The sequence below is a fragment of the Narcine bancroftii genome, chromosome 4 (assembly GCF_036971445.1).
Source record: "Narcine bancroftii isolate sNarBan1 chromosome 4, sNarBan1.hap1, whole genome shotgun sequence".
In the NCBI taxonomy this organism is placed as follows: domain Eukaryota; kingdom Metazoa; phylum Chordata; class Chondrichthyes; order Torpediniformes; family Narcinidae; genus Narcine; species Narcine bancroftii.
In genome coordinates, this window is record NC_091472.1 from 9,303,819 (window position 1) to 9,322,155 (window position 18,337).

The 18,337-nt window shown below is 50.1% G+C and overlaps 1 protein-coding gene across 3 annotated transcripts in view; it reads right to left on the minus strand.

Annotated features, from left to right (window-relative positions):
* Positions 1–842: 842 nt before the first annotated feature.
* LOC138760312 (NHS-like protein 1) overlaps positions 843–18,337 on the minus strand; it is a 251,143-nt gene continuing 233,648 nt past the window's right edge. For 2 of the 3 annotated variants that reach the window (XM_069930718.1, XM_069930719.1), the window contains exons 4-8: positions 16,914–17,106; positions 15,952–16,083; positions 6,348–9,392; positions 4,977–5,094; positions 843–2,327 (exon numbers count right to left, since the gene is read on the minus strand). In XM_069930718.1, the coding sequence (XP_069786819.1) occupies positions 1,505–2,327; positions 4,977–5,094; positions 6,348–9,392; positions 15,952–16,083; positions 16,914–17,106 (4,311 nt within the window). In that variant the 3' untranslated portion in view covers positions 843–1,504. Of the gene's footprint in view, positions 2,328–4,976; positions 5,095–6,347; positions 9,393–15,951; positions 16,084–16,913; positions 17,107–18,134; positions 18,259–18,337 lie in introns of all 3 variants that reach the window. The other variant, XM_069930720.1, reaches the window with a different exon arrangement.

The following is an 18,337-nucleotide window of genomic DNA, read 5'->3' on the forward strand; positions in this document are numbered from 1 at the left end:
GCAACCCTGTTTTGGGCAGAGATCGCCAAGGTCAAGTCTGTACAGTGGGCTCGTGCACTTGAACTGGAGCCAGTCTTTGTTGCGCCACCATTGGTCCAACTGCTGGCCTTGCTCTTCAGTGAGTGTATAGAGGACGATCTGAGTGGGGAGCTAATGTGCAGCTTGCTCTTCAGTGAGTGTATAGAGGACGATCTGAGTAGGGAGCTAATGTGCAGCCTTCACATCCTCCTGCTGAGTGAGGTCTTTCTCCTAAAGGCACCGACCGCATCAGTGAGAAACAGCAGGCAAGTGGCAACTCCATCTGACCACACCCAACCCTCTGGACCTCTGGGATACTTAAGGTAACCACATCCTTCTTCAATAACAGCCAAGTATCACAGCCACTAAACTATTAAATGTACAAGAGTTGAGCCTGCATCTAAGTGCTACAAATCCCTGAAATTGACAAACCCCACACCACTAACCCTGTTTCCATACTGTTTCCTCTCTCCTGCTACTAGAGGATACAGTCTGGAGTAGTCAAGAAGCTCTAATCTTCATCTGCACTGCCTGGTTTCTGAGCTGCCTCTCGCACTCTGTCTACGTGCTAACGGTGCAATTCGTTCCACCACAGCTCCATTTAGATAATCCCACAAGGAGAATTAACCACCTGTCGCACATACAAACAAAAATGCTCTGAAGTCATTGAAGAACTCTCAGCCTCCTGAGCTGAATGTAACCCCGTATTATCTCCTTTCCTATTCCTTCTACCATTCCATGCCCTTGCTTGCTATCTGATTCCACCTTCCTTAGGCCAGCTTGTAGCTTATCCCTTCCACATTTCCCCCCCCCCCCCCTCCTATCCCCACTCCAACTGCACAACAGATTTAAAACAAAACAAGGATTGTCGCTGGCTGCAGACTGCTCTCACCTGCCTCCCTTCCACTGAAGGAGTTCCCTACCCTTCATTTTGGTGAGAAAAAAGTGCCTTTTGGCCACGAAGCCCTTGGCCAATGAAGGGTGTTTTAATTGAATTAGGCATGCAGCTCAGTCACAGGCCCTTCCGGCCCATGAGCCCGTACACCTGTCAACCTACAATTTCCATTATTTTTAATGGGTGGGAAGAAGCCCACGCAGACACGGGGAGAATGTACAAACTCCTTGCAGACAGCGCCTGGTTCCAACCCGGGTCGCTGGCGCTGTATAGCGTTGTGCTAACCGTGCCGCACCTGACCTGGCCTGCCCTTCCCTCTCGACATAGATGACACTGCCATCCCTGCTTTTATCCTACATCTCAGTTTTCCCCATTAACCGACCTTCTTTCACCTCCCTCATCTGCACAGGGGCGCTTTACAACGCTAAAGGTGCCATATGAACGCCAGTCATCGCTGCCCAAGCAAGGAAAGGCTAATACTTTCTACTCTGCAGGCTGGCGTGCCATGGTTGGTCTTAAAGGACTTTAAATTTTAAAAAAAATGAAAGTTAGAGGGTAGAATCAGTCTCCTTGTTCTTCTGTGTGTATTGTTCATGAGACCCAGTCTCGATTGGCATTTCCAGTGGTGCCCTGTCCCAGTGCCCTGGATTGTGATGTAGGAGGGTCTCCTTTCAGTGCTTGCTCTTCTCCCTGACAGCTGATGTCAGCCGGGCTGTGTTGCCAGACGTCCTCTGCTGTTGGCTTGTTGGTGCCCTGTGCCACAAGCCCAGATAGTGATGTAAGAGGCTGGAAGTCCTCCCGTGGGGTCGCGTCACCTGTCTTTGGTGCTGGCTCTGTCCCCTGGTCATTCACCCCACTCTCACCATGTCGCCGGGTCTCCTCTTCAGGCCACAGGGACTCAGAGGCCTCCCAAGCCTCGGCCTCTCGTATGACGGTCATGGGGCTACTGTGGAGGCGGTGCAGGTGGAGCCTGGCACTGTAGCGGCTGCTGGCCGCCAAGGGCGGGGTCCGGGAGCGGCCGTAGCGGATACCCGGCCCCATCAGCCCGGCTCCTCGAGGCATCGGGCCTTCGTGAGAGGCCCACTCCTCCCGCGGGTTCCGGCCCCGTTGACCTGCTGGCCGTCCGACGGGCCGCTCTGGTTCTGGTGGGTATTGCCTGGGGTTGGAGCTCCTGAGCATCTCAGCAGCTGACATGCGGCAGCCCTGCTCAGGCCGGCTCCCCTTCCTCAGCAGCAGCGCCTTGAAGCTGTCGCTGCTGGTGCTGGACTTCCGTAACGTCCTCTGGATGGATCCCGCTTGCCTGAGGGAGCCCGGGCTGGGCAACACCCCCGTTGGGGTGACTGGAGACGATGGGGTCTGTGTCCGGCTGAACTCGTCCTCCGAATCTTTTCGGCCCAGGACCCGCCTTTTGGACCTGAAGGTGGGAAAGGCATCTTGAAACACTCGCTGTGGTAACACCGATCAAAGGAGAGGTAGAGAGAAGGGGTGGGGGGCGAGGGGTGGGGGAACAGAGAGAATGGATGGGGAGGAGGGAGAAAAGACCATTCGGCCCATCAAGTTCACTCTGTCATTCCATCATGAGCTGATCCAATCTCCCACTCAGCCTCACTCCCCTGCCTTCTCCCCATAAACCTTGATACACTGGCTATTCAGATACATATCACTCTCTGCATTAAATGCACCCAATGACCTGACCTCCACAGCCACCCGTGGCAGCAAATTCCAGAGGTTCACCACCCTCTGGCCTGAGAAATTCCTCCACCTCTCTGTTTTAAATGGGCGGACAGAAATTGTGCCCTCTTATCCTAGACTCCCCTACCAGTGGAATCAACTTTGCCATATCTACTTTGTCCAGGCCTTTTAACATTCAAAATACTTCTATGAGGTCCCCCCCCTCTCATTTTTTCGAACTCCAAAGAGTACAGTCGAAGAGCTGACAAACGTGCATCGACCGCTAATTCCTTCATTCCAGGAATCATTCTTGTGAAAGCTTCTCTGAACCCTCTCCAATGCCAGCACATCCTTCCTTAAACAAGGAGCCCAAAAATGCAACCCGTGCTCCTAATGAGGCCTCGTCTCTGTGCAAAAGGTGAGGGGGGGGGAGGGGGAAAGAATGAAAATGACGGGGTTGAAGGGTTAAGGGAATCAGGAACGGTGAAGTGAATGACAGGTGGTGGGGAAGTTTACAACCGGCATCAAAAATTATTGGCTTTCTCAAACTGTCCAGCTTTCCTCCTCTAAATCTCTCTACCTCCCTTTATACATTTAATATGTCTGCCTTCATGTTTAGTTTTGCCACCCTCGTCACAAACTTTCCATCTAAGTCACAAAACAGAGAGAAACTGATCCCCCTTTAACCCCTCACCCTCTGTGCCTGGTTCCCTTGACCAAAGACGTCTCCCAATGCATCCCATTGCTGCCTCTACTACCCACAACAACTGACCCTCTCCCCCATTCCCTCCACCCCTGTGCTTCAATGCCGTGTCTGAGAACCGTGGAGGTCAAACAGGGGACTTTTGTGAAATAAAGGCAACTTTGTAGATTTGTAGTTAAATAAGTAAAATCTATTTAATTTGACCACGTAACATGGCACCCTCCACCTCTGCCTGCCCTGCTTCAGTATGGGTTGACTTGCTTGGATAAAATTTTTCGTTGTATTTGGTACACTTGAGAATAAACAATTCAGCGAAATAAAGTTAAGATAAGCAGGGAAGGCAGCTGCAGTGTGTGGGAACTAATGGGAAACATGGCAGGAACATGAATTCAGCTCAAGGAATCGCCACACAAAACTGTCAGGAGTTTAAGATTCCAGAACATGCCAATATTCTTTTATTGTCCATGATCCATGATGTACTTCAACTTTTCTGCTGAACGGTGAACAAAGAATCGCCATGAGCATTGCCCGGCGCTCAGTGTATTTGGGAGGAGAAAAGTGACTTGGATTCTTTGTCCGAAAAAGGCTGTTACACCTCTTATGTTGAACAAGGGCACGTGAGGTTCGGCGATTCAGAAGATAGTACTGGAAGTGTAAAGGTTATAAAAAGGAGAATATCGGCAGAGATATTAGCTCTCGAAATACTTTTCTTTGAATTCATCTTATTTCGTCTTAATCATCTCTTGTATCGGTCGGTGTGTCTTTAAACTTAGCCAAATGCTTTGTTTATCTATTGTGAAAGTCTTGATGCGAAGCTATGCAAAATGTTTTATGGTTTTATCAGCAAATTAAAAGCTACATAAATCAGCAATTATTGGATTAATAAGCTAGTAATTTGGAATATCGTCGCTTACATTTCTGTGAGGTTGAAATTGGGAAATATGAGAGATTGGAAATGTCATCAACAGGAAGGGCCTTGGCCCTTGAACCTGTCCAGCAGGAGAACTTCTGGGGCTGAGGGCAGAGACAGCAGATTGAGCAAAGTGAGAAGAGGGGCCGAGAAGGAAATATTGTTGTGACGGGGGCCCTATTATTAGGAGGCTTGTGTTTTGTGCAACACCAGTTGGGTAATAATTGGGTAATAACGGGCCAGAAGGGCCCATTATCGTGCTGTATGTCTGAACTTAAAAAAAACATTTCCCCTTTCACCCATGTCAATACAGGGCCTTCGGCCCACACACCTGTGCCAAGCACGTCCCTACCTTAGAGATTACTTGGCTCACCCATAGCCCTCTATTTTTCTGAGCTCCATGTCCCTAAAGTATCTCAAAGGACCCTATCGTATCGGCCTCCACCAGTGTTGCCAGCAGCCCATTCCACACACCCACCACTCTCTGTGTAAAAACTGCTCTTTACCTACTCCCCAGCACCTTAAACCCATGTCCTCTTGTGGCCACCATTTCAGCCCTTGGAAAAAGCCTCTGACTATCCGCACGAGGAATGCCTCTCATCATCTTACACACTTCCATCAGGTCACCTCTCATCCTCCATCGCTCCAAGGAGATAAGGTCGCGTTCACTCAACCTGTTTTCATGAGGCCTGCTCCCTCAACCAGGTTGAGTTTCATTTTCTACCTTGTTTCCCACATGTTTATCCAGCTGTCTCCTCAACCTGAGTGGATCACCGTACCTGTGAATTGCAGCGAACAAGTCCTCCGTCGTCCTGGGCCGGCTGGGAGTGCTTGGCTGTTCACTGCCATCTTCGCAGCCACTGGCCTGACCCACAAAACTGTCTTCAAACACATCATCTGTCAAAGATCAGCAGTGAAATCTCCAGTTACTGGAAGGTGCGGTCACCAGAGTCGGACTGGTGGAGCAACCTGTTACACCCCTTATCAAACCCCTGGACTGATGGACGAGAGATGATCCTATTGAATTACCCTGAAGGGGTCGGCAGGGTGTATGGTGAAAGCGCTCTCTTCAAATTGTGGAAAGGGAGCCATGGTCACAGAATATTGAGGTTTAGCCTTTGTGAACTGATATTTTTTTACATGGATAGAACAGTGGAGAACGGGAACAGTATCAGCCCTGAATGCAGAATTAAACTAATCCAAACAGCCTGAAAATGATCCATAACTCTCCGTCCTCTGCATCTTTGTGTGCCTGTCAAAATGCCTCTTAAATGTTGCTGAACACACTGGGACTCTTTGTTCCCACGAAGCAGGGCTTTACCTTATCTCCAATACTGTAACCTTAGCCACCTGAGGGGAGGGAGCAAATTCGATGAAGGGGATGGAGGAAATAAGGCGAAGGGTGGTGGGGGGGCGGGCGGGGGGGGAAGGGAATGAGAGTGAGAAGGGGAAGTAATTGGATGGCTTGGAAGAGGGAAGGGAAAGGAAGGGGGAATCGAATGCACAGGGTGGACAGACAGCATCTTTACCCCGGGAGCAACAACAGCAAATATCAGAGGGCGTCGGTTTAAAGTGAATGGAGGGGAGACTTCAGAGTTGAGGTTTATTTTCACACAGAGGTTGCCTGGAATGTATTGCCCGGGTGGTGGCGGAGGCTGGTACCATAGGGAGATTCAGGAAAGTCTTTGATAAGCACATGGAAGAAAATTGGCTGTGAGCCGGGATTAGATTGTTAGCGGTTAGCACAATACCTTTACAGTACCAGTGATCGGGGCTGGGGTACGAACCCTGCACTGTCTGTAAGGAGTTTGTACGTTCTCCCGTATCTGCGTGGGTTTTCCCTGGGGGTTCCGGTTTCCTCCCATTGTTCAAAACGTCCCGGGGGTGTAAATTGGGCAGCACGGACTCGTGGGCCAAAATGGCCTGTTATCATGGTGTAGGTCTTAAAAGAACAAATGTGGAGTAAGTAGATTTACATGGGTTTCCAAAATTTTACATAGATTTACAAAACTGTGGGATGAAGGGCCTGTACTGAGCTATAGTGTTATGTGTTCTACGTACAAGCAGGCTAAGTGTAAGAAATAAGAAGCAAGGACTAGAATCAAAGTGCTGAGAGAGAGAATAGGAACATTAGATTATCTAAATCTTACCAATTTCATTTTCTTGGCAAGATGTGAAGCTGTCCCCATCCAGTTGATCCCATGTAGGTGAGACGTTTACTGCCTGCTCTTGCCTTCTTGGGTTTCTCTGGCCGCCTTCCGAGGCTCTGTCCGCATCACTCTGATCGGCTCCCCACCCCTGGGGCCGCAGCGTGCTCTCCAACTTCTCAGCAGGGCCCGAGTTGACCTCCTCCGTGTCCTGCCCTGGCGGCTGTTCCCCACCAACCCCATCAGCTGGCTCCGCCGCTGATTTCAGGGTGTCTGGCGGCCGCTTCTCGTGAGCGGCGAGGTCCCAAGGTGAGGGTGGGACAAGCAGGCTCAGCTTGGGTTTCCTAGCGATGGGCGGAGGCATTCTGACGGGCAGTTTGGACCTCTTGGGAGTCAGGACTCCAGCTGGATGCTGTTCCAGGTGGATCCTGGTGTTAGCTCCAGTCCCCTGGTCGGTGGGTCCGGAACCACAGGGCAACAGTTCCAGTTTGGGCCCAAGCTCGCTCTTGGCTGTGTTAGAGAGTGTTGATAATTCAGGGTTTTTGGCAGTCCCTGTGCTGCTCTCTGGGCTGGGCAGATCAGTACTGGGAGCATCCATGGCTTTGGCCACTGGCATGCTGGTATTGTGAGGATGTTTGGTGGGGCTGTGAAAGGAAGATGGTCGCTGCGGCACTGCTGGTTTATGCTGAGGCTTCCCCACCCGTGGGGGCTCTGATTGTCCACCTCTCCTCATGCTCCTCAGCTTCACCGTCCGCAGAGCATCGGCTGTGATGAGGGGCAGGCATGCCGGAGAGTCGCGGACATCGCCCTGCTGCCCAGGGGCTTCCGGACCCCCGCGGGAAGGGGCAGGCGAGGGCGGGGGTTTCTTTCCACCTCGCGGCACCTTCAGATCCAAACGGGGCAGAGGAGGGAGTGGCAAGGGTAACTGGGGTGGCTTGGGCAAAGGAGGTGCTGGAGGGGGTGAGGATGGTAGGGGAGGAGGGGTCACAAAAAGAGGGGGAGGAGGAAAGAGAGACATGGGGAGAGGGAGGTCGGAAGGGCGTGACGTGCGCACAGCAAGATCGGAAGGGCGAGACGTGGGCAGGGGGAGATTGCAAGAGGGTGAATTGGGCAGGGAGAAATTTCGAGAAGGTGATATGGGCACAAGGAGATCAGGAGGGGGTGACGTAGGCAGAGGTAGGTTGAGAGGGGGTGATATGGGCACAGGGAGATTGGGAGGAGGTGATATGGACTCAGGGAGATCGGGAGCGGGTGATGTGGGCACAGGGAGATTTTGAGAGAGTGACTTGGGCACAAGGAGATCGGGGGAGGGTGACGTGGGCAGAGGGAGACTTCGAGAGGATGATGTGGCCAGAGTTGGTGATGTGGCCATGGAGAAATTTCGAGAGGGTGTTTTGGGCAGAGGGAGATTTCGAGATGATGATGTGGGCAGAGGGAGATTGGAAGGTGGCAACAAGTACGTTGGGGGAGGGGGTAAGGGTACCACGGACAGAGGAGGTGAGGTGGGCAGAGGGAGCTGAAATTCAGGAACACTCAAGGATGTGGCTCCAACCTGAGGCCGTGAATCGGAGGTGCTAGAGGAGAGGGAGGCGGAGGACGAGGAGGTGGAGAGGGAGGAGCGCAGCGAGGATTTGCGTTCGGGGACTTTGGGCTTGGTTTTGGCAGGCCTGGGCAAGGCCTGGTGTGGGGGTCCAGCACCGGTGGGGGTGTTACACTGGCTGGAGTAGCCGCTGGATGGCGAGGTCACGCCCAGCGACTTTTCCGGGGAAAGGCTCTTTAGCTTAGGGTGCGCAGAGGAGTCGTAGGCCCCACCATGCCAGGCATCAACCTCCAGCCCTCCCCCGCCTTGGCTGTAGTAGGCCCAGGGATCGCCGCACTCGGAGCGTAGGCTGCTGGTCTCACTCTGGGATGGCGTGGCGGCTCCTGTGGAGTACTGGTGGCTGCCGCACGTGGAGCTGTTGCTGCTGCTCTGGCTGCGGGGTCTCATGAGCCAGGGGTCAGGAGCCCCAGTGGATGGGGGGCCGGGGGAAGCCGCGGGGCTGTCCTGACGGCTGAGGCCTCCTTCCAGGGAGCGCTGGAGGCTAGCGATCAACGACTGGCTGAGCACGGGGCTGCTCCCTTTGGGTTTCCGGCGCAAGGAGTCGGTGCGGGCTGGGGGCAGTGGTGGCTTCTTGGTCTTCCTCAGAGAGATGCTGCGGGAGAGGGACCGGTCGCCTTGGCCCTGCCATCTTTTGCTCAATGGAGGTGGTTCATCAGGGCCCAGGCCGCTCCTATCAGCTGGTGGTGGGGGTGGCATGGAGAGGGAGCGACCCTCCGGGGTTTGGCCACTAGGCCGAAGGGTTGAGGCCAAGCAAACAGCCGAGTCAGAGCGGGACAGGGCTGGCGTGGTGTCCGAAGTCGGCGACTGCCGGGCTGAGCCCACCCCATCCTCACCACTGCTGGCGCTCCAGTTCCCGCTGGAGGAACAGTGGTCTTCCCGAGGCTCGCCTAGGATCTCGCCCGAGGGGTCAGGAGCCGTGGAGCTCAGCTCAGCGCGGGGGGAGAGCATTACATGGGGTGAGGATGCCGGTGATGACTGTTCCATTGCCTCTTTGGATGTCTTCTGCCCTCCTCCCACCTCTTGGGACTTGGGCCTGGGCAGCAGGCAGGGCCTGATTTTGGCCTCGGGGCCTCTGGCTCGGCTGGGCTGCGGGCATTCTGTCCGGCCCCCTGCGCCAGCCCCTCTGCCGTCCAGCAGAGAGACCTTGGCACCTTGTCTCGGCAGGCTGTGGAAGCGCAGTTGGTCACGGGCTGGGGGGCTGCCAGTGGCGCCGAGTACTGGCGACACGCAGCCCGAGGTGCCGGCGAGCTGGGCCGCGATGCCTTGCCCTTTCTGGGCCCGGATCCTACGTACGGACGGTGGCACCACCTTGATCTCTTCCGTCTGGCAGGAGGAGTCCCTGGTCGATGACCGAGCCTTGCTGGACCTGCTGCTCTCCAGACGACTCATGGTGGAAAAGTGGCCCTGCAGAATGGTGGATGAACCTCTGGCCAGGGACTGTCCACTGCCTGCAACCATTAAACACAGTTACCGCTCATTAGCTTCTGTTGAAATCACCACTCAAAAACTGTACACAAAGCAATTTCCATTCCATCCGCACCGTTTATATAGCACAACAGTATAACCCAGGAGCACACCCTCTATTATCTGGGCCACTTTAAATTATCACAGCGCCAGCGACCCGGGTTCCAATCCACTGCTATCTATAAGGAGTTTGTGCATTTTCCCCGTGACCTGCATGGGTTTCCTCTGAGTGCTCCATTTTTTTTCCCACCCTCCAAAAACCTACAGGGCTGGCAGGGCAATTGGGCGCCATGGGTTTCACGGGCCGGAAAGGCCTTCTACGGAGCTGTATCGTTAAATACAATTAAAGTAATCCCATCTGCCTGTACGTGGTTATATACCTTTGGTTTCTACCCATTCATTTTCCTGTCTCAGTGCCTCAGTTGCTATTCTATCTGCTTCCCTCATCTTCCCCCCACCCCCCCTCCCCCACCAGCAGTGTGTTCCAGCAACCTGAACAAGCTCAGGGGCAATGGTGTCCCCGTGATTGCAGCCGGACAGCACACTTTCCATCACACTTCTGGAGAAATTTGCCAGGGTCTCCGATGTCATACCAAACCTCCACAAACTCCTGAGGAAGTAGAGGCACTGACGTGCTTTCTTCATGATGCCATTGGTGTGTTGGGTCCAGGAAAGACCCTCTGAGATAATGTCTCCCAAGAACTTAAACTTGCTCACCCTCTCCACCTCTGATCCCCTCAATGATTCAACTGTCTTGCACATTCTTTAAACCAGTGGTTCTCAACCTTTTTCTTTCCACCCACGTACCACTTTAAATAATTCCTATGCCATAAGTGCTCTGTGATTAGTCAGGGATTGCTTAAGACAGAAAGAAAAGGATTGAAAACCACTGATTTAATCGTCCCTAATTGACTCGTTATGTGCACGGTTTCTGATCTCCAAAGGAAATGGGCCTATGACAATTTTTCTCAAGCAAAAGGTTTCAGTAACATTTGGGTCTAGAGCAGTGGTTCTCAACCTTCCCTTCCCACTCAAGTACCACCTTAAGTAATCCCTTGTTAATCACAGAGCACCAATGGCAGAGGGATTACTTAAAGTGGGATGTGAGTGGAAAGAAAAAGGTTGAGAACCATTGGTTTAAACATTCCCCCTCTCACCTTAAGTCTATCTCGTCTAGGCTTTAAAATTAACATCATTGCTTTTATAAACCACCTTGATTACCTCTAGTGGTTAACAAATCTAACACCAGATTTCAAAAGAAGATAGGACTGGTGGAGCATCCTAATTAAAGAGTTGGAGAACTTTATGGAGGAAACTCCAAAGCTTCAGGAGTCAACAGCTGAAGGCACAGTCACCTGTGGAGTAGTCACGTGAGAGAGCACATTGAGCCATTTCCTTATCGTTCTGGTAATCTGAGATTAATCCTGGCACTGCCTGGGCAGAGTTTGCCTGTTTTGCTTGTTAACTCCGACAGGTGTGATGTGTTGCACTTTAAGTCAAACCAGGGAAGAACAATAAATGGTGAAGCCTAGGAGATTTGGAGCTGAGAAAGGCCTAGAGGTACAGATGATCGTAGTCATAGAGCGGGGAAACAGGCTCTTCAGCCCAACTTGCCCATGCCGACAGGAATGTTCCACCTGCACTTAGAACTATCAAAAACGACAGCACAGGAAAACAGGCCGTTTGGCCCTTCTAGTCTGTGCTGAAACATCATTCCTCCAGCCCCCTGACCTACACCCATTCCATAACCCTCCAGACTTCTCCCATCCATGTATCAATCCAATTTATTCTTAAAACGTAAGAGTGACCCAGCATTTACCACATCTGTTGGCAGATCGTTCCACACTCGCACCGCTCTCTGAGTGAAGAAGTTCCCCCTAATGCTCCCCTTAAACCTTTCCCCTTTCATCCTTAACCCATGTCCTCTTGTATTTATCTCTCCCAGTCTAAGTGGAAAGAGCCTACTTATCCAACCTGCCTGCATTTGACTCATTTTCCTCGAAACCCATGTTTATCCATCCAACTGTTTCTGAAACATTGCAATAGTTCCCTGCTTCAACTATCTCCTCCTGCAGTCCATTCCACACACTCAGCACCCTCTATGTATACAAAAGTTGCTCCTCAGGTTCCTATGAAATCTCCTCACCTTTAACCTATGTCCTCTGCTTATGTGAAAGTGGTGACAGGGTGGTGAAGAAGGTGTTTAGCATGCGCGATTTCATTGGGCAGGGTATCGAGACCTCATGATACAACTGAACATGTTGTTGATGAGACCTCACTGGGAATTGCGTGCAGCTACAGGATATAAATAAGCTCAAAAGGGTGCAGAGATCCACCAGAATGTGGGCAGGGCTGGGGTTATAGGGAGAGGCTGGATTGGCTAGGACTTTATTTCCCGAGTGTAGAAGGCTGAAGGATTAAATACAAATTCACAGTTATTTGCCCATAGAGGGACCTGGGCGGTAAGATTTTCAATTAGAGGTCATTGGTATCTGGAATGAACTGACAGGATCGGCTACAAAATACGACTTTCCGAACTGATATTATGGATAGGAGGGGTTTAGAAGGAAATGGTTGAAATGCAGGCAAATGGGGTTCGATCAGAATGGATATGTTGGGCCAAAGGGCCTCTACCATGCTGTATGATATGAGTTTCCTCCTTCATTCCAAATATGTGTTGAGTTGGTAGATTAACTGGCAGCTGTGAGTTGCCCCTAATGTGTGAGCGGTAGAATTTCAGGGAAATTGATGAGAATGTGGGAAGAACCCAATCTGGAATCGGTACAGTTGGTTAATGGTCAGTGCAGACTTGCTGGGCCAAAAGTCCTGTTTCCATGCTGTGACTCTTCCATTAAAACAGGAATTCGTACGTACATCCATTCATAATGTTCCAAACACTCGCTCGGGATAGTCCAGAACATTTTTGCGTTGCCAGCACCTTAAGTCAGAGTTATGGGTTCAAGCCTCGCTCCAGATAAGTAGGTTGACATTCAGTCATGAATGTTGAGATAGGTCCTTAATTAGAGGTGTAAAGGATCGCATAGTTTTGAACAGTAGGTGTGTTATCAAGGACAACACTTAGTCACCTGACACCACCAAATCAATGATCTCATCATTATCCACATCATCAGAATTTGCTGCCAGCAAACTGGCCATAAAACAATGACTAAACTTCTTGGGCTGTAAAGTGCTTTGGAACTTCCTGAGTATAAAGTACCTGTGTCTTTGCCGTGGATAAGAATAAGAGTTCCTAACCTTCAAAAAATATCAGAGGCTTGGCATTCCGAAGGGAGATGAAGAAGCAATTCTTTCACACACAAGGGCACGCCAGAGACCTCACCGTAGCTCACTTCTCGAGGAAATTTGGCACGTCACCTGCAACCCTTGTCTACAGGCAGGAGACATGGAAAGTCTGCAGGCGCTGTGATTGTAGTCAAAACACAGAGATGCTGGAGGAACTCGTAAGTGGTAAAGATATATTACTGACTTTTCAGACCTGAACACTTCTTCAAGGTATTAAGAAGGGCTCAGGACCCAAAACGTCGGTACCTTCTATGGATGCTGCGGGACTGGCTGAGTTGCTCCAGCATTTCTCTCTTTTAACTTCTACAGGTGCACTATTAAAAGCATCTTGTCAGGGTGCATCACTGTGTGGAACGGGAACTGCCCAAGATCACAAGAAACTGCGATGGGTTATGAACGCAGCCCAGAACATGACACAAACTTTCCTGCCCTCCCCTCAATACTCGCCCCCCCCTCCCCCCCCCCCCCCCCACTATCCATCAACTCCATCTGTATCTCCTGATGCCTTGGAAAAGCAGCCAAAATATTAAAAGACTCATCGTAACCCGGCCACACTCTCTTCACGCCTGTCCCATCGGGAAGAAAATTCACGAGTGTAAAAACCATCTTCAAGGTGTCCTGCATTATCAGACTCCTGAATGAACCTCACCATAATTAGGTTACCATTTCTCTATATCGTCTGATCTCTCTGTGTAACGTCTGGACTGTATCTTTCATATAACCATATGACCATTTACGGATCAGAAACAGGCCATGTCAGCCCTTCGAGTCTGTGCCAGTTCACTTGAACAACTCCACTAGCTCCCCCCTCCTGCTCTCCGCCCATAACCCTCCAACCCCCTCACCTCCGTGTGCACATCCAATCTTCTCTCAAATGACAGAAGGGACCCTGCCCCAACTATCTCTTTTGGAAGATCATCCCATTCTGCCACCACTCGCTGAGTGAAAAAGCATCCTCTAATATTTCTCCTAAAGTTTTGCCCCCTTACTCTTAACTCATGCCCTCTTGTTCCAACCTCCCCTGCCCTCAGGGGAAAGAGTCTGTTTATGTCTAGTCTATCTATTCCTTTCATAATTTTAAATACCTCTATCAAGTCCCCTCTCAGTCGTCTACATTCCAATGAATAAAGTCCCAGTCTCCTTAATCTCTCCCTGTAATCCAGATGCTGTAAGACAGGCAACGTCCTTGTAAATCTTCTCTGCACCCACTCCACCTTATCTATATCCTTTCTATAATTTGGAGACCAGAACTGAGCACAGTACTCCAAACCTGGCCTCACCAATACCTTAAACAGCTGCAGCATCACCTCCCAGCTCCTATACTCTACACTATGATTTATGAAGGCCAGCATACCATATGCCTTCTTAACCACCCTGTCTACATGGGAATCCACCTTCAGTGAACTCTGTACCATAGCCCCAGGTCCCTCTGCTCCTCTGCGTGCCTCAATGCCCTCCCCTTAACTGTATATGTCCTATTCTGGTTATTTTCACCGAAATGCAACACCTCGCACTTGTCTACATTGAATTCCATCTGCCATCTTTCAGCCCACTCTTCCAAACAAACCAAATCCTTCTGTAATCCAAGAAAATCTACCTCACTATCCACCACTCCCCCTATTTTCATATCATCCGCATATTTGCTTACCCAGTTAACCACACCCTCCTCTAAATCATTAATATAAATGATAAATAACAAGGGACCCAGCACCGATCCCTGAGACACCCCGTTTCTCACAGGCTTCCAACCTGACATACAGCTGTCCACCATGACTCTCTGCTGTCTATTTCCCAGCCACCTCTGAACCCATGTCACAATCTCTCTACTAATTCCTAGTGACTGAACCTTCCTTATTAACCTTCCATGTGGAACCTTATCAAAAGCCTTACTAAAATCCAAATAGATCACATCCACCGCCCTACCTTCATCCACCTTTTTTGTCACTTCCTCAAAAAGCTCAACAAGGTTCATCAAACATGACTTTGCTTTTACAAACCCATGCTGGGTGCCCCTATTCAATCACTGCCTATCCAGATATGCGTATATACTATCTTGAAGAATACCCTCCATAACCTTCCCCACCACCGAAGTCAAATTTAATGGCCAATAATTACTTGGCCTATACCTACTGCCTTTTTTGAACTACATTTACAACCCTCCAATCCTGTGGTACCACCCCCTCCTCCAGTGATCTTTGAAAAATCACTGACAGTGTCCCCGTTATTTGTTCCTTGACCTCCCTTAAAGTCCTGGGAAAAATCCCATCAGGACCAGGAGACTTATCCACCTTAATTGACCCTAGAAGCTCCAAAACTCTTGCTTTACAATCCCTATCTTTTCCATAACTAAGCCCTTTGCCTCTCTTATCTTGTATAGCCCAATGTTCCTTTCCTTCATGAATACGGACGAGAAAAAATTGTTCAGTATTTCTCCCATCTCATACGGTTCCTGACATACTTCACCGGACTCATCATCCAGTGGACCTACTCTATCCTTAACCCTCCCTTTACTGTTCACGTATCTGTAAAAACCCTTAGGATTCACCTTATTAGCTATGGACACCTCATACCTTCATTTTGCCTTTCTAATTACCCTCTTAAGGTTCTTCCTGCAATCTAAGTAACAAACATACATCTCCTCAATCCCTTGTTTTTTTTTAATATTTGATATAAGCCTCCCTCTTGTCCTGAACCAACTTCTTAATTTCACCAGAAAACCAGGGCTCCCTCGAACCTTTAGTCTTCCCCTTCGGCCTGACTGGATCAAAGATCCTGTACTCTCAAAATCTCATCCCTAAATGCCCCCCAAATTTCCTCTACATCCTTTCCGGCAAAAAGATCAGCCCACACAATTCTCTGCAAATCCCTTCTTATGTTGCACTATATATGAGATGCCTTGCAAAACAAAGTCTTACCTCTGCAGCTTGGCACAGGTGACAAGCTGCTCAGTGCTATGCTTGGCAGTGCTTAACAGAAAATTGGGAAAGCTCTCCTTTGCTTCAATTTAAGCTCAAGGCACAGTGGAAAAAGGCACAGAGAGGTTGAACTCATCTCAGCCACACCCTTCCCCAATGGAGCACCACTGTTCCGCCTGGAACATTTTGCTACTAGCTATCAGATTGTTTTGCAGGGGGGAGTGAGATGGAAGCTAAAGGCTGGTACAAATATACAAACACATGCACAGTTGCAGATGTGAAGAGGGGAGGGCAGGGGCGTGAATACAATACTGATCAGCCGTACCTAATTCCTTCTGCACAGACTCTGGCAGCCCGGTAATGGTCTTTCTCCGTTTGATTTTCGTTGGGCGCCTCAGTGGAGTGTTGGAGTGTACGAGGGACCGCCTGTTGCCGGCTTGGCGATCGAAGCTTTCCCCTGATTGGAAGCAGCAAAGTAACTGTTACCATGCTCATTTGTGCAACAGGTTCACTCACCTGGCTGCTTGCCCTGGACCTCGCTACCCGTGGCTTTACTGCACCAAACTGGTAGACACCAAGTGCCTTCTGGAGTGCTGGGCAATCCCCCACGAGCAGTTTTTTTTAAACCAAAACTATATTTTAGTCACAGTAAATTATTTGCAAACAAGAAAACTGTTCAAGTCTTTTTACACTCATCAATGTACATTGTTCCCTCAATACCCTGTTACCTCCACTGTGACACCTTGTACTTCTCCCACCCCCCCCCCCCCTTGTTGGTTGAGGGACTTCCCCTTAGTGGAACCTGGTAAAGGGAGGACCCTAGAGTGTGGTCTTTCCCCACAGTGCCCTCGCATTGGCTGCACCAAGCCTCAATGCCTCCCTCAGCATGTACTCCTGCAGCCTGGAATGTGCCAGTCGGCAGCGCTCCCTCACCGACATCTCTGTGTGCTGAAAGACCAACAGGTTTCAGGCTGACCAGAGGGCTTCTTTAACCGAGTTGATGGTCTTCCAGCAGTTCTGGATGTCGGACTCTGTGTGCATCCCTGGAAAGAACCCTTAGATCAGAGAATGTCACGTTGCTGCTGGGGATGAACCGTGACAAGGACCCCTGCATCCTTCCCCACACACACGTAACGAATCTGCATTCAGCAAAGAGGTGGGCGACAGTCTCCTCTCCACTGCAGCTGTCCCAAAGACAATTTGCATGTACCTGCTATTAATGCCAAATAGGTCCATCCCCTTTAGTCTGCTCCAGCGTTAACCCCTCCCCAGCCCCATGTTACATACCTGTTACATTTATTGGGACAACATCTGTCTGGATTGCCTGCGCTTGCTGACGCATCTTCTCTTCTGGAGTGGGCAGTGGAAGGGCCTTGGTCCAGTTCGTCTGGACATCGATCTCAGAGGGGTCAGGGGGCACTGGGGTTTTGGGTCTCCTGGAATGGAATAACATTTCCTCATCTGCTGGTGCAACTGTGGGCTTTACAAAGAAAACACAAACAAAAAACAAAATCAGGAAAGAAGGATTCTGCCCAGCATAGCAATCCCAATTCTGGACCTTCCTTGGGCCAATAGAAGGCATGAATTCTATCCTATCATTCAATGGTTCATTTTATCTAAATTCCATCTGCCCACCTTGCTCTCATAACCACCAAAATACTCGACCATAGAATTGTCTCAGTTTAGGTCTTTCAATTGACTGTAAAAACACAGAAATGCTAGAGGAACTCAGTGGGTTTCACAACATCCATAGGAGGTAAACTAATGATTCAGACCCTTCCTCAAGGCATGATCTGAAACCAGGCAAAGGGCCTATATTAAATGGCTAGTGAAAAGGGAAGAACAGAAGAGGGAGGTGTAATGTTCAGTTTCTGGGTAGAGTTCCACATTTCCGATCCCTTTTTGTGTGAAGAAATGTCCTCACAACCCATGTGCAGACATGTTCTGCATTGAGGAGTAATGTCCCAGAATATTTCTAATCCATGTTGTGCCTTCCTTGGTACCCGAGATCTTTTATCTCCTCCCCACTGTTCGCATCAATTTTCTCTCCCACTTGACTACTTTTCCTCTGACCTCCTCAAGTGGCCTTCTCTGATCTGGGGGTGCCATGTGCAAGACTCATCAGTTTGGCAGGACATTGCATCCAAATCTTCGGTTCGTCCAACAGCCACATTTCCAGTGGAACATGGAGGAAAGTTCTGAATAGTGTCTGGGAGTACAGTTCAAGTGACCCGGGGAGCGACCTCCACATCTTCTCAATCATCTTCCAACACCTGTAATTGCAAGTGTCCTTCTACCGTGCCCCAAACCCTCCGAATGTGGAAATGCTGATGAAGTGATCCACGCAAATGGAACAAGAATAACAACTTGAGTCTCAACGTGGACAAAGCAAAGGAGGTGATTGGACTTCAGAAGAACCAGGTTCACCCTCCACTACGTATTAATAGCTCGGGAGTGGAGAGAGTTCCTCGGAGTCCACTTAAGTAGTGACGTACACACAGCACACACCTCTTCAATCGTCAGGAAGCTGCAACAGCGACTGTACTTTCTGAGAAGACTGAAGAGGGTAAGGCTAACGGCCACCATTCTGTCAACTTTCTACAGGAGCTCTATCGAGAGTGTGGTACAGTTACTGCAGAGAAATGGATCAGAGTCAATTCACAGGACAATAAGAGCAGCAGAGAGGATCACTGGTGTCTCCCTTCCCGTGC